Below are 16,167 nucleotides of genomic sequence, written 5' to 3' on the forward strand. Positions count from 1 at the left end.
TCAGCTGGGGGCGAATGGGAGCTGGGGGGCGGGGGCGTGCAGGAGGTCGCGGCGGGAAAGCGCGAGGGAGGGGGGGGGACAGGTAGAGTGAGAGGAGCTGGGGGAGGGGGTTTAGGGTGGAGGAGGGTGAGTGTTAGGAGGTTTGGAGATTAGGGAGAGAGATAGGAGTAGGGTTGTGAAGATAGGGGAGGGGGGGTTGTAGAGGTGGGTGAGGGAGAGAGGTAGAGTGAGAGGATAGGGAGATAGGTAGTAGAGGGGGTGGCGGGAGGGGGGGAGAGATAGAGAAATAGATAGAGAAAATAGATAGAGAAGTCGATAGATAGGGAAATAGATAGATAGACAGATAGGTAGGTAGGAGGAGGTGGAGAGTGGGGGAGTTAGATAGTGAGATAGGGAGCTAGAGAGATAGGAAGATAGGAGGAGTGAGGGAGGTAGATAGCGAACGGGTTAGCTAGGGGTGAGAGAGGGGGAGGCGAGTGAGGGAGGGGGATGAGGAAGGAGCAGGAGGGCAGGCTCGGGGGAAGAAGACGGAGGATGTAGAAGAGCCGAAGACAGGAGAACAGAAGACAGGAGAACAGAAGACAGAAGAACAGAAGACCGGAAGAGCAGAAGACAGAAGAACAGAAGACAGAAGAACAGAAGACAGAAGCACAGAAGATCGGAAGAGCAGAAGAACAGAGAAGAACAGAGAAGAACACAGAAGAACACAGAAGAACACAGAAGAACAGAGAAGAACAGAGAAGAACAGAGAAGAACAGAGAAGAACACAGAAGAACACAGAAGAACAGAGAAGAACACAGAAGAACACAGAAGAACACAGAAGAACCGAGAAGAAGAACACAGAAGCACAGAGAAGAACAGAGAAGAAGAACACAGAAGACCGGAAGAACACAGAAGAACAGAAGGGAAGAACAGAAGAACAGAAGGGAAGAACAGAAGAACACAGAAGAAGATTGCAGAGGGGGAGCGAGGAGGAAGAGACAGAGAGGAGGAAAAGAAGCAGGAGCAGAAGAGAAGGTGAGTGGCGCGGGGCAGGGCGAGGGGCTGGGAGGAGGGGGGTACTTACAGTTAGGTGGGTCTCAGGAACACAGGAACTCGGGAACTTGGAGGAGCTGCAGCGGCAGGGGGAGCGACCTACCCTTGGGTCAATAACCGTCACAGCCAATCTGGAGATGTTTCTGTTCTTAGATTACTCACCACTACCATCACACTGAGTTTTGAACCCTTTCAGAAGATTTCTGGGAATCTGAGCCTGACTTCTTTTAGGACTCAAAGGTTCCAACTGGATTGCCTAGGCTATAGCTGTCCACTTCTTCAGTGTATTTGAAGAGATTGTGCTGACCTTTCCCATATAAGTTAATGGTACCCGTTCAAAGGGTTCTTTTAGGAAAAAAAGTTGTGGTTACTAATCTGAGTAATGTTTAATAGGAAGTCCCACCAACTCATCCAGTTAACATCAGATTCCTTTGGAGTGATCTGTCTTTGTGTTTTTCTTCTGCTTGTTAGTAGCTTTCACGCATTGCGTTTGTATATTTTCCAGGTAGACCTAAAGCTTTCAACCATTTGTTGTTCAGTAGAATATTGTGCTGGTATGCCAGGCTTCATGTTAAACTAATGATCACTATTTAGGATAGTCTCTTGTTTACACTTCATCTGCGCTTTGTATGCCTGACTCACTACATTTCATAGTGAAGTACCTATTGATCTGTGTCCAAGGACGATCCGCCCCTTGATACAGTAATTGAATATGCCTAATGTTGTATAAGGCTCGAACCTTACCTATTGCCATCCGATACAAGAGCTGTATTTTATGAGAGAAACCAGAGATTCTCCTTGACCCAAAATGATACATTTACTTTATGCTTCCTTCTAGTATTAGTAGGTAGCAGACAAGCCCTGTGAGTGCCATCCTGCGGCTGCTTCCTGGGACAAGTACCAATATCATTGTACAGCTAAGTCTGGTTCTTTTAGATTGTTGTTGGATAACCTTTGTTGTATTGGACACCAAGGTTTTCACCCTCCAGCTATAGTGATCATTATCTTTGCCTGTTTGAACCTTTGAGCTTGGTCACTGCTTCATAAGATAGGCAGGATGAAGAGGATTTACCTAAAACCCAGATCGTCCATCTTGATGTCAAGATTCACATTATTGCAAGTCACCACAAAAGATATCTGCCCATCATGAACATTTAGTCATGCCAGAAAGTAACTTTTTTTTGCTGGTAAAGTGAACTCTGATTAAAAAGATGTTCCATAGTTTGATTGTGTCCCTTTACACAAGTGATATCACTGTTCTGTCCATTTACCTTCAGCTCTGGTAATTAAACAAAATTGCTAAAGGAGTTTGTGGTCCGGGTAGCCAGTAGGCAAGGTTTCCATTCAGGGTGAAGTTTTCAGAGGTTTGCAGCTTGCAGTGCAGGTGTTCCTTGAATGGGGTGGTGTTCCTTGAAAGGGCTGGTGTTCTTTGTGGATGTTGTACATATGATGGATTCCTTGTAAATGGTAGCAAGTCCTTCTTGAGGCTTGTGAAGGCAGTTCAGTCAAGCGATTTTGTAGCCTGCTGGGATTGTGGTGTTGATGCGGAGAGCTGATGAGAGGTTTACCCAGGTCTCAGTGATGAAAAGGGTGTCGGTGCATCGCTACTCAGCAGGCTCCACATTTCAGTTGTGTTTGTTGAGTGATTGCGTGTTGAGGAGCATGCATGCAAGTGGGCGCTGACATGCGGGTTTGCTGTGGCGTGTGTTGGGTGGGGAGTGTATGCGTTGTTGGTGTTTGTGAATTGGGAGCGGATGTGAAGTTGGTAGTGCTTGTGTATTAGGAGGAGGGTGTTGAGGGCACTGTTAGTATTTGCATGGGGGTTGTGGGTGGGTGGCTGCTGGACAATTGGCAATGGGTGCCGGTGAAAGATCCTACCATGGTGTGAGGTGTGGTATGACAGCAGTTGGGGGAACAGTGCCTGAGTCTAGTGTCTTAAGGAGTGCTGTGGTGTGGTGCTGGGCACGGTCCAGGTGCAGATGGGTGCAGACAGGCTTGCCTTCAGCGCATCAATTGATCGTCCATCTTGCAGTTGCCATTAAGTAGGCCCTTGAAGAGAGGAGAAGTGTGGGGTGCCACAGTGTCATTTCCTTTTGTGATGGAAAATTAAGTCCTCTTGCTTGGGTTCTTCTTTAATAGACAGTTTTGCTGGAAAACCAGTAAGGTCACTTCCTGGCCACATGGATGATGGGAAATTCATTGATATCGATTCCTGTGTAGGTGGATGATGGGAGATCTAGTGATGTCACTTCCTGTGTTAATGGGTGATGGAAACTGCCTGCAGGGAGGTCTGTTCCCACTTTGTAGAGCAAACTGTGTAGCGCCTGCTCTCTGAAAATCTGAGAGGTGGCTTCAAATAGTCTTTTACTAATGCGCTGTTCCAAGGGCAGCAACCATTTCACTTCTGCCTTGGGTTCAGCACATTATCCATAATAGGGCGCGTTACTACTATTGTTACTGGCACACCTATTTAAGTGTGCCGCACCACAAACTGGGACAGAGCACATTTTAAATACTGTGGCTACATAGTTCAAAACAAACTCCATCAGTGAAGGTAGTTGTGCTAGGTGCATAAAGCCTGCTCTTACCTTTATGCCTTGTTAACTGTTTATATTCAAATTTGTACTATAAGGCAACTCAGTCTTGTTTATTAAGCAGTAGATTGCATAAAAAGTTACTGTTTTGCAGGTTTTCTACGTCGATTATGGTTTTTCTGAGATGGTTGAAAGAAATAAAATACGTAAACTAGCTAGACCGTTCTACTCTCTTGCATTTCAAGCTACAAAATGCCGATTGGCAGGTAAGAAACATTTTCTTTGAATATGTTATTGCAGGAAAAATGCATGCATTTGTTTCAGAGTTCCTTGCACATGTATAAAGATGGTTAATTTCATACTTAAAAAAGCAAAATGAGGACTTTTGTGTGACAGTTGTAGGCAGCATTCCACTCAACGCAGCAGTAATATATGTTCTTACCATTAACAGTTAATTTAAAGTGCATTTGAATTTAAGGGACCTTATGGAAGTGTTTGTGTGTGCTACTTGTCTTCTGATAACTACTTTACAGCACAAACCCATTTTACCGTAATAAAGGAAAATGTTTGAAGATATGTGTAATTGAGAGGTCTGCTGAGGTCTTAATACCCTGCTCTCTGTATGCTGTTCATAACTGTTCTGTTTTGCCTTGCATGACTAGATCATTCTAATACCACTTTCTGATGGATACATCTATCTGTGGATTCCTCACCTATTTGAATGCTCCTAGTGTGCCAGCATTCAACGAAAATTTCCTCTTTCTAATCTCCACGTCAATGAGGACGTCACAGTGGAACCGCTCAGCACTTAACTCCGTCTGACGTCTTCAGAGCCATAAGAAGTCCTCGCCGGCTTGCCTTTTTTCCGGCCTTCGATGCTAACGCTTTATCTACCTCTCTAGGTGGTTACACTGTTTTGAGGGAGTTTTTTGTCTGTTTTTTTTGTTTCTGCAACAATGTCTGCACAGAAGAAGTCGGGCTTTACTCCTTGTAAGGAGTGTGGGCGTCACATGTCGGTCACTGACCCTCACAAAAACTGCTTTTGATGCTTAAGTTCTGACCATGACTTTGGGGGATGCTCATCCTGTCGGAGCATGAACCTGAAGGCATTGAAAGTAAGGGATGCAAAGCCCTTCCTAGCGAAAGCTAAGAAGGGAAGCGGGGCCATCGAAGATAAATGTCTCTGGAGGAGTCGTCGACCTACAAGTCTTTGAGATTGCTTAAGAAGCAATTTTGTCATGGTTTATGGCATCGCTCATCCTGAGATACCAGCCTTCGGTCTCTGTCTCCGACTTTGAAATCTTGACGCCGCTTGACTTGGAAAGTGAGTCCTACTCTGTCTCCTCAGCCGAAGCTGCCTGAAGTGTTACTGGTGCCGTCTTTAGTGGAGATGTGGGCGTCGCCCTGGAATCCTGTGGCACACTTTTCTTCTGTGTCCATATCTGGTCAGGAGATTGAAGAACAGGTGACGGGTCAGGTTCAGCCTCTGCCAAGAGAGCAGTAATATCCAACCTTTCCGGCACCAGGTACTGACCTTTCCAACTTCTTGAATGCTATGTATAGCTTTTTTAATAGGACGATGGCTCTACTCTGGTGTTCCTGTAGGCCCCACGGGTCCTTTGGCCTTTAATCTTGGATTCCCTTTGAGCCTTATAGGCAGGCACCATTCATGCTTTTTCTTCCTACGACTCCATACCAGTGAACTGGATTGGTGCCAAGGAAAACCGCATCACCTTTGGAGATGACGGCACCACTGGCGCCTCTCCCAGCGTCGAATAGCTCTTGTCCAGCAACAAGTCAATCTACTCCTGCTTGGAGTAAGGTCCTGGCGCCGGCACCGAATTCACCAGCACCGCATCAGGCTACCTCAAGGTCTGTGCATTCTCTAGCCACATTGCGGGCGGAATTCAGGATGAGATCTAGGAGGGAAGCCTTGAGGCTCTTGGAGGACCAGCAGTATTTGGAGGAACAGCAGGAACTAGAGGAACAAGAGATTCCTTTGCCTTCCAATGACTTCAAAGGAATTGAGGTAGCAAGTGGGTTGGATACATCCTCTGAGTGGGCAGCAGAACATTTAGACTGGCCTCTGCGTACTTCTGAAATGAAGTTTGATATTTTGACTGAGGTTCTCCATTCTTCCTCGGTGTCATTGGAACCCTTGCTACCATTTAATGAGGCGCTGTCGGAGCCAGTTTTGGATTTATGGAAGAAACCCGTTACTACTCTTGCAGTTTCTGAGTCCATTGCCAAGAGATATAGAGTTGCACCATGTGACCCGCAGTTTTTGAGGAAGCAGCCAACACCTGAAAGCCTGGTGGTGCAAGCTTCATGTTCATCAACGGCTTCACCTGGTTTCTTCACTGTGACTCTTGCGGATAGGGAGCCAAAACGTATGAAGCAATGAGCGAAAAAAATATTTTCGGTAGGGAATATGGCGCTAAAATCAGTAAATGCTACACGTCTGCTGGGCAGGTACATTCATGCACTTATGGACTCAGCAAAAGAGGTCCTCCCCAAACTGCTGCAGGATGTACAGGGTCATTTTGCAGAACTATTGCAGGATAGTCAGGCTGCAGAGAAACAGGTGATACAATCAGGCCTAGATACTGTGGATTCTGTCACCAGAGCCATGGGGACTTCAGTTGTTACCAGAAGACATGCATGGCTTAGAGGATCGGGGTTTTCTCTTGATGTACAATCCTCTTTAATGAATCTTCCATTCTATGGATCAAGACTTCTTGGAGCCAAGGCAGACTCCGCCTTGGAGAGGTTTAAGTAAAGTAAGGCTAACACCAAGTCTCCAGGTCTTCAGTCACTCTGCATGACCTACAGTCCTTGGCGGAGGTTTAGGGGGTTTGGCCGCATCTCCTTTGAGGGAGGCAGCACTTCCAGGGTCAGCAGTCTGCCAACCCCCTATATAAATCCTACAGAGGTTGTGGAAGACCTAGACATCATGATGGCATCCATCAGCCTTCCTCCTCCACCTCTTCATCCTCAGCTGGAAACATGTCAGGGAAGCAGTCCTAGTTCTCTCCCCTTTCAGCATCAAGTGTTACCCGCAGGAGAAAGATTAACTAATTTTCTTCAAGAGTGGAGGTCAGTACCATCAGACTCAGGGGTATTTAGCATTGTAGCAAATGGGCATGCTCTTACTTTTCGGGAGTTTCTCCCACCCTTCCCTCCCCAACATTCTTTTTGTTCAGAGGATCACCTGCTGTTGCTTTAGCAGGAGGTACAAAATATGCAGTTAAAGTGTGCAATGAAGCTTATTCCGGAGCAGGAAAGTGGTCAGGGATGTTATTCAAGGTATTTCCTGACCTCCAAGAAGGACTGTTGTTTGAGGCCCATCCTAGACCTTAGGTGTTTGAACTGTTACCTTAAACATGAAAGGTTCAAGTTGCTGACACTTGCTCAGGTGCTTCTAGCAATGGACAAGGAAGACTAGATGGTTTCTATCGACTTGCAGGATCCGTATTTTCACATCCCCATTCTGAAGTTGCATAGGAAGTATCTTCGGTTCATGGTAGGGTTGCAACACTACCAGTTTGCCATCCTTCCTTTTGGTCTTACTTACACTCCTCGAGTCTTCACATAGGTGATGGCAGTGGTTGCAGCGCTTCTCGAAGAAAGGTAATATGGGTATTCCATTACCTGGACGATTAGCTGCTCAAAGCCAAGTCCCCAGAGTTAGTACTGCACCATTTGCAGGTGACAACCCAGTTGTTGTTCAACCTGGGTTTTTTGTTGAACATGCCCAAATCTCACTTAGAGCCCTCTCAGCGCCTCCTGTTCATAAGGGCAGTACTGGACGCAACATTAAATTGTGCATACCCCTCTCCTCAGAGAATTCTGGACATTCAGGCTATGATTCCAATGTTTCAAAATTGAGCTGTAAGGTTTATTTGGGTTTTCTTTGGGGTTTGGGTAATAGACTAATAGGTTTCCTTGCCCATTATTATGTCTCAGTGGGATTTAAATTTAGTTTTAACACACCTGATGGGTACACTGTTTGAACCGTTGTGTAGTTGCCTGTTGAGGCTCCTTACGTTTCAAACTGTTTTTCTTATAGTGATCACATCAGCTAGGCGGGTTAGCGAGCTTCAAGCTCTTAGTGCAAACTCCCTTTTACTACTTTCCATACTGACAAGGTGGTTTTGAAAACCAGGACAGCTTTCCTGCCAAAGGTGATGAGTCCTTTTCATTTAGGACAGTCCATCACCCTTTTATCCCCATCCCTTTAAGGAGGAGGAAAAGTTGCACTGTCTGGATCTAAAGAGAGCGCTGAGCTTCTGTGTGAACAGGACAAGAGAGTTCAGGATGGATGATCAGCTCTTCGTTGGCTACATGGATAAGATAAAGAGCAAAGCTGTCCACAAAAAAAAACACTATCAAGGTGGGTCATTCTTTGCATTGAAGTATGTTATTCACTGGCAGAGAAGGATGCTCCTCAGGGCATTAGAGCTCATTCGACCAGAGCTAAGTCTGCACTTCTCTTTTGGCTAGAGGTGTTCCTGTTGTTTGCAAAGCAACAAATTGGGCTTCCTTCCTCACTTTCACAAAACATTACTGCTTAGACTCAGAAGTGAGGAGGGAAGACCATTTTGTCTGTTCTGTTTTGCAGGCTTTCTTGGTGTAGCCAGACAGGCACCCACCTCAGAGTGCGGGACTGCTTTGGGATTCTATTTAAAAGGGAAGGAATCCACAGGTAGATATATCCATCAGAAGAACAAGTTACTTACCTTCAATAGGGCTTTTTTTGGTGGATACAGTATCTACCTGTGTATTACTCATGGTCCCACCGTGTGTATGTATTCCTGGAACATTCTGTATTCTGAATGTATATTTATATAGGGATGTATATATAACATTTTATATAGAGTTCGCACATGTGGTGATTGTGATGTTGGTGTTCACATATTCACCTCAAAGGCACAGTAAAAAACCAACTGGGTGAAACTGACGTCAGCACGCCGGCGAGGACTTGTGAGGGCTCCGATGACATCAGGTGGACTTGTGTGCGGAGCCGTCCCATTGTGACGTCGACTTGGAGAGCTAGAAAGAGAAAATATCTGTCAACTGCTTGTGCATTGGGAGTATTCAAAAGGTGAAGAATCTACAGGTAGATACTGTATCCACCAGAAAGAGTATCACCAAAGGTAAGTAGCTTGTTCTTCGTGTGCTTTGGAGTCAATTGTTTGTGGGAGGTGATTGTCTGTAGTAACAATTTATTGAAACACAATATTAAGGATTGGTACCTCCCTTGAGCATGTAACCCAAGACTTTAAAAGGAAAAAAAAACCACAAGGGCCTTGTAGTTTTCAGATCCTTGGTAAACACAAAACAGCAAATGAAGAGGAGATGTCGCTGATCGCATATTTGTTGAGTTCCCCAAGCTAGTAACATAATGGAATATTCAGGAGTGCAACATTTTTAGTTGGTCTTGAACAGAGTATTGTGAGTCATAAAATAAAAAGCTGCCTCCTGTTTTCATGAAATTCTGTAATAATGTCGATCCAAATACATCACTGTATGGGCTTTTTTTTTTTTTTTTTTGAGTAGGCTGTCCAGATTCAGTTGTGGCAAATAAAGTAATTCCTGTCCTGCTTCTCCCTGTTTACATGTTCTCATGTCATTGTTTCGGGAAGTCCAGTTGTAGTGTACTAGTGAATCTGACACCAGAAAATTTCGCTGACACGGACTAAGAAGGCCCTTCATGCTGGAGATAATACTGGAATATCTACGTAAAAATTTGTGATTATTTTTCATCACCCTTCACATAAGTTGAGTCTAAGAAAAAGAACATCTCCCTGCACATCTTACTTCAAAGGAATGATTCCTTTATTACGTAAAATGTGTCTCATGGAACATTGTGCTTGTTCATGTAGTACGGTATCCAATAATCCTCGATTGCATTATATTTTTTCTGAAGTCTTCCGTGTTGGCTTTTGATATTTATACTTTGTGGATGTCATTCCTAATACATGCTGTAAGTCATACAGCTTATATAATTGGCAAACTTGCAGGAAGTAAATAATGTGGCATGCAATGCATTGCACCCCATGCATCTTATCATTGTAGTGCTTATAGATCATCCCAGTTAGCAATTTCAGTTATCCACTATTGCTGCCTTAACCAAGATTGACATACATTCCTCCATTTTTTGACTCACAAATTAAAGCAAAGTAAAGCTGCATTACAACTGATAAGTTGCTCAGTGGGTAACCCAGAAGAGTTAATTTCCTAATCAATGGCAGGATCATCAGGTTTCCTCTTGGTATTACGCTTGGCAAGGGAGAACTGGTGCACTAGATGGGGGAGCTTGTGGAAGACCTTGGGCGGGCGCCAGGGGGGAGTCACCTGTAAGTTAGGTGCTCACACCAATAAGAGGTCACTCACCAGTGCCTCACCCCACTATAGCCTAGGGGTCCCGGTCCAGGAAACCGTCTAGCACCTCTACCCACAGGTCATCAAGAGGCCCTGAGGGGATTTCAAATGGAGTGCACGGGAACCTATTGCCTGCCTTTTTCCCTAGTCGTTGTTCATGTGATCTCAGCAGGCATATATCAGCAGCCTCAAGTTGTTGGTGACCTAGGGTCTACTCCAGGAGCCCTGTGACCTGCATCCAGAATCGCTCAATGATTGGGCAGCACCACACCCTATGAAAAAATTTCCCATCATCTAGGGAACATCTGGGGCAGCCCAAGTCTTTGGCATGTAGCATAATATTCAGTCTGTGTGGGGCAAGAAATGCATAGTGCAGACAATTTAATCATGGTAATTTGAACCACATGTTGCTAGTGTACTTATAACAGAGTTCTAAAATTTGGTCCCATTCCTTCCTAGTGAATATCCTACCAAGCATGATTTCCCACTTAGCTCTTGGAGAGGACAGCTCATCAATCTGCATGAACAGGGCAGTTTTGTAGTGCCTGGAGATCAGAAGACTCCCCTGCCCAAAAGGCAATGAAGTCTGCAACGGGTCATGAACAGGAGGTTCTGGCTTCAGCACCCAATACAGTTGTCGAAGTGCTGACCTCCGTGCTCTTTATGTCAGGATTTGAGCACCTGGTGTGCAGCACTTGGTACTGATTTCCTCCATGTGCGAAAGGAGCCCTCAGCATACCAATCCCTTAACATCACTATGCCAGCCTCAGTCCAGGCAGACAGCATTTGGGCAGTAAATAAAATGTCCTTACTGGCCGAGAACCCTAGTAGTGGTATCGCCCTGTTGAGTCAGTTATTTGTGTAATAGGTCTCCTCCTATATTTGAGTTGGACGAGCCATGCCAGCAGCCAATCAGCACACCAACCATCCATATTCAACATATTTTTCAACATATGTTCCAGCCATTTCAGATTGTGGAGCTTGCCTTGTATCTCCAAGTGCTTCTCGCGTTCCTGTCTTAGGGTCTGCTGGGCATTGGGACGGGCCCCGCTTTCATTCACCATTCCCCGGAAGTTCCCCTCCGGTGTGGCTAGTTTTTTTTAACAAAAAATGTTATCTTGCATTTTCATGAAAAAGCAAATGAACACGACACACAGTACTATTGCACTATAAGCAGAAAACATTACTCCAGGAAAATAAGAAACACAGCCCAAATACTCTTAAGTATAATGAGGAAGATAAATAAAGCACAACCCCGCCTAATTAGGGCGTTGAAAAAAATAAAACTCATCATTTTTCCTCGACAAACCCAAAAAGGAAATGGGAAGGAATGGAGACAAGGAAAGGGAAAGAAGGGAAAGTGAAGCAACAACAATTAAGGTACTCATTGAAGTAACAATAATATTCCCTCCTCAGGGTCAGAGGAGAACATGATGTGGATTTTGAATGCACGTGCTTTTTTTTTACATTGTCATATGGAGCCCTTCTGCTCGTTGCAAACACTTGATGGGTAGGAAAGAGGCACCATAAGATGTCTAATTTAGCCACTCGATCGCACATGATGGCAGTCAGTTTTTCCATAGCATTGAGGGACCAAACCTTCCCCCACCACATGTTTAGAGTAGGAGGTAGTGGTTATTTCCCCATTTTAGCCACACACAACCTTGCTGCTAGGAGCAGGTGGTATAATAAATGGCCTTGGAAGGTCGTCTTGGGAAACATTCTGGCTGCCCCTGGATTGCCCAAGAGAATTGTAAGTGGGTCTGGCGGTAGTTGGACATTCGTGGCGGTCTACACTGTGCGCTGGACCCCTACCCAGAAAGTCTTGATCAGTTGGCATGGCCACCAGGTGTGTAAAAATGTACCTCGCTCCCTAAACCTCTAAATCATAAATCTGAGCTCCCAAACATCTTGGCAAATCTAACAGGCAGTGAGATACCAGTGGATTAATATTTTATATGCATTCTCCTTGCAACTGATGCATATCGATGATTTAGACACCCTCTGCCATCTTGCCCGCCCCCAATGGGTCGTTGGATATCTCAGTACCTAGTTCCCTTTCCCACTGCAATATATAAGCATGTTTTTTTTTTTTTTTTTTTTGTAGGGGAGTCAGCTGCAGAAGGTATCAGTTTAGCTATGATGTTTTTACGTTGAACATTGTTAAGATAGAGGGGTTGTCATCAAGCTGGAGGGCCAAGCACGTAGGCAGCCTCTCTGCTAAGGGAAGCGCCTGACTCAGGTTGAATTTAGTGACTAAGGGTCTGAGTTAGAGTTTGGCAGAGGAGTTACCCCGTCACAACAGTGATAAATAAACCGTCAGCCGAAATCTAAATCCCATAGGATATAATGGGTTTTATATTTCAGTGGATGGGATATCCGTCACCAAGTAACCCCTCTGCCAAATTCTTAAGTCAGGCCCTCAGTCTCTTCACGGTCTCAAGTCTCCATGGTCATTGTAGTCCTCTAAGCTAGGAGAATGGCCCTGAACCTAGCAAAAGGTGCCAGGATTGACTTTGCCTGGGGGGATATCAGGGTTGTGTGTCAAGTGGGTAAGTAAAAAATGGATAGGTCTTGAATGGCCTAAGTTTCTGTACCTCCCGTCAGTAGGCTAGAAGTAGCACTATCAAGGTCAGTGATGGAGGGACTCTTACTGACGCTGGGACCCACAACAGTCTCAAAGCGGGGAGGGATAAACTGCCTGTTCCAGGGCTTCACCCTCAGGGTTTTACTTTCAGTCCAGAGAAAAGCGAAATTGTGCACCTAAGCTATAGGTCACCGCCCCCCCCACCCTCCAATCCCCCCCATACAAAGTCGAGCATGTGTGCGGAGCAAAGGTGGATGGGCCAATTGAACGGTCTGGAGGACATATAGGAGCCTGGGCATGAAGTTCATTTTCAAACTACTTAGTCTGCCCAACCATGAAATCTGTAACTTCCCCCAGTGGTAAAGATCCTTGAAAAGGGAAGTGAGCAGGTGCGGAGCAGGGAAAGGTTGCAAGTGTATATATCCTTCATCAGGGGAAGCAGATGGATCTCCAGGTAGGTTATGGCTGATGTTTCCTATTGAAAGCTGCTCTTCCTAAATGGGGTCCTGTGGGCTGTTTTGAGGATCTACCACACCCATACCTCGTGCCTTGATTTTATTGAGGCTTCTCCCCCGGGATATGCCTTCTATAGATTAGACAGGACAACTGGTAGGGGAGGATGATTAGCGATCATTTGTAGATCAGATTTCACGTGTCAATGGAACAGACCTAACCCCCCCCCCCAAAGATATTTGAAGCAATGTATTTTGAAATCTATCAGCATAATTTTTTACTCCTTGAAGGATTATACATTTATCGACCACCCGGGCTATTTTGAAACTTTTTTCAGAATTGGACAGGTTTGTTAGAGCCCTTAGTTATGTCAACTAAGGCCATCATATTCGGTGACTTTCACATTCATTTTGATGAGGTTCAAAACCTGTGTAGCAAAGAATTTATAAATATCATGACTGCCTTAGATTGGGAAATAAAAGTATCATCAGCTACACATATAGCGGGACATCTGATAGACTGGATTTTTGCCCGTACCAAGGACCAGCTGGCATTATTTAATGCCCCTTTAAGCTGGACTGATCATTTTCTATTGACGTTCAAATTTATGGCTGGCCTTCTATCCCAGGCACCTAATTGTAAAAGTAAATTGATTAGGCACTGGAATTGCATTAAAAAAGAACAGTTAGTACCCGCACTGGAATAAGGAAGGGAAAGGGCCAAAAAGCTGTCCCTGGCACCACTGGATAGATTCAATCAGGGAATTGCTATTGCTGTGAACCAGTTAGCCCCCCTTAAGGCCTATGATTCACGAAAAATAAATAAAACCTAGTCAACCTTGGTTCACAAAGGACCTTAAGCTACTCCAAAGAAAGTATTGCCAACAAGAGCGGCGATGGAAATTGAATTCTACTCTGATTGAGAAAGAAAAATTAAACATTGCTCTCAAAAACTATAAAGAGGCGAGTATTAAAGCTAAATCTGAATATTACACCTTAAAAATTAAACAGGCCTCTAATGCCCCCAGAGAACTCTTCAAGGTGATTAATGCTTTGACTCCCCCGACCCCCACCCTCCTCAATATTGTCAGAGTTGGAGAATTCACAGGAATTCTGCAATAAAGTAGCTCTGCACTTTGAAAACAAAATTTTACAAATCTATGCTAATTTTAATCACTGTGAGGAGAGAGCTGGCCATCTTGATATAGCTCATATTGATTCAAGTATGAACCACCCTACACTATCTAACTTTCAACCCTTACTTCCGGAAAGAATAAAAAAGTTGATGTCTGAAATTAAATCAGGTTCTCCTTTGGACCCTTGCCCCCCTTCTAATATTCAATTAGCCCCTGATCCTGTTTCTACAGCCTTAGCTCCAATTTTTCATGAGGTTCTCACTTCTGGAGTCTATCCTGCTTCTTGGAAGGAGGTTACAGTAATCCCATTGAGAAAGAAACAATATGGAATCAGCCAGAACCTTAATAACTTGCGTCCCATTGCCTTACTTCCCTTTCTGGCCAAGATTTTGGAAAAACACATTAACAGGGAATTAGCTAATTTCCTAATAGTGAGGAGGACTAGATGCCTCCCAACATGGCTTCAGGAAAGCACACAGTACAGTCAGCCCTCATTACCTCATCGGATACGATCCGGAAAATGGTGGATGAAGGGCAAGGGGCTATCCTGATCCTACTAGACCTGTCCGCAGCATTTCACACCATCTCTCCGCAGATTATGATAGCTGGCCTATATCAAGCAGGTATCAGAGATGAGGCTCTTAAGTTATTGGAATCTTTTCTGATAACTAGATGGACCACAGTAAGCTGCGGTGACTTTAAATCCCCTGCTTACCTCTTACCTTGTGGTATCCCTCAGGGATCATCACTTAGCCCCACTTTGTTTAATTTGTATGTTGCTCCTTTGGCCAAATTGATTTGTTTGTTTGGTTTTAGACCAACCTCCTATGCAGACTATACCCAATTGATCATCCCAGTTAACAAAAATTGGGAGGAAGTGGCTGATCGTTTTAATAAATATATGCGTGAAGTCAGTGGATGGATGAAGTCTAATTGGCTTAAATTAAACGGTGACAAAACCAAAATACTTTGCTTTGGATCAGGAAATGAACTGTGGAATTCTTGTTAGTGGCCGACTGACTGTGGCACTCTCCCAGTTCCTATTTCCTCCACAAGAAACTTAGGGGTCATTTTTGACAACTGTCTCTCTTTTAGACTACATATTAATCATATTGTGAAAACTAGTTTTTGGACATTAAAATGCTAAAGAAAGTCTTTCCCTTCCTTCAATAGGAATGGAAAATTATAGTGACTTTGTCTCTGGTGATGTCCAAATTGGACTACTGCAATGCCGTGTTGCTTAATCTAAACAAATCATCTCTAAACAAACTTCAGCTGATTCAAAATACTGCTGCTCGGGCAGTCTTGAACCTCCCTCATTCAGCTTCGGCTAGTGGCAACTCAAAACAATTGCACTGGCTTCCAATGGGACAGCGCATTATTTTCAAAACCTTATGTTTGACCCACAAAGCAGCATATGGAAATTGCTCCAAATATTTGGCTTCTAAACTATTCTGGTATAGACCCAACGTTTTCTTCACTCAGTAGGAGCTTTCAGAATTCAGGTTCCCCGTACCTACAAAGCAAAATGGGGAGATAAAGCCTTTACGGTGGCTGCATCTCAATGCTGGAATTCCCTACCTTTGACTGTCAGGAAGGAACACATTTTTTTTGTCTTTAGGAATTAGTCATGCCTTTCTTTGACTTCTTTCTCACTCTGTCGACGTGTTGCTTACCTTTTTAGCGATTCGATGCCTTGGCCAGAATGCGCTTTATAAATACAAATACTTGGAAAAGTTGATTGTAATGCCTGATACCTGGAAGATGTCTTGTACCGCCATCAGTGCCAGGATTGTAGTGTCAGGATCTGCTATAAAACAGAGGATGTCATCAGCAAATAGAGGCCGTTTGTGTTCTACGCTGTCAACCACCTCTCATTGCTGGATTAGCCTGGACATTGGCTACCAATGGTTGTATCATAAGGCCAAATACTAAGGGGGCCAGGGTCACCCCTGGCGGGTGCCATGAAAGCCTGACTGATGAGGAGAAGGGACCATTAATTATGAGTTTGACAGTAGGTTTTTGAAAATTATCAATGA

General features: G+C 44.5%; 1 protein-coding gene across 4 annotated transcripts in view; it reads left to right on the forward strand.

The window, feature by feature from the left end:
* TDRD7 (tudor domain containing 7) overlaps positions 1 to 16,167 on the forward strand; it is a 779,147-nt gene that overhangs the window by 347,966 nt on the left and 415,014 nt on the right. For all 4 annotated transcript variants that reach the window (XM_069236519.1, XM_069236523.1, XM_069236528.1 and 1 more), the window contains one exon: positions 3,724 to 3,835. In XM_069236519.1, coding sequence (XP_069092620.1) covers positions 3,724 to 3,835 — 112 coding nt within the window. The remainder of the gene's footprint in view (positions 1 to 3,723; positions 3,836 to 16,167) is intronic.

Source organism: Pleurodeles waltl, chromosome 1_2, assembly GCF_031143425.1.
Source record: "Pleurodeles waltl isolate 20211129_DDA chromosome 1_2, aPleWal1.hap1.20221129, whole genome shotgun sequence".
In the NCBI taxonomy this organism is placed as follows: Eukaryota; Metazoa; Chordata; class Amphibia; order Caudata; family Salamandridae; genus Pleurodeles; species Pleurodeles waltl.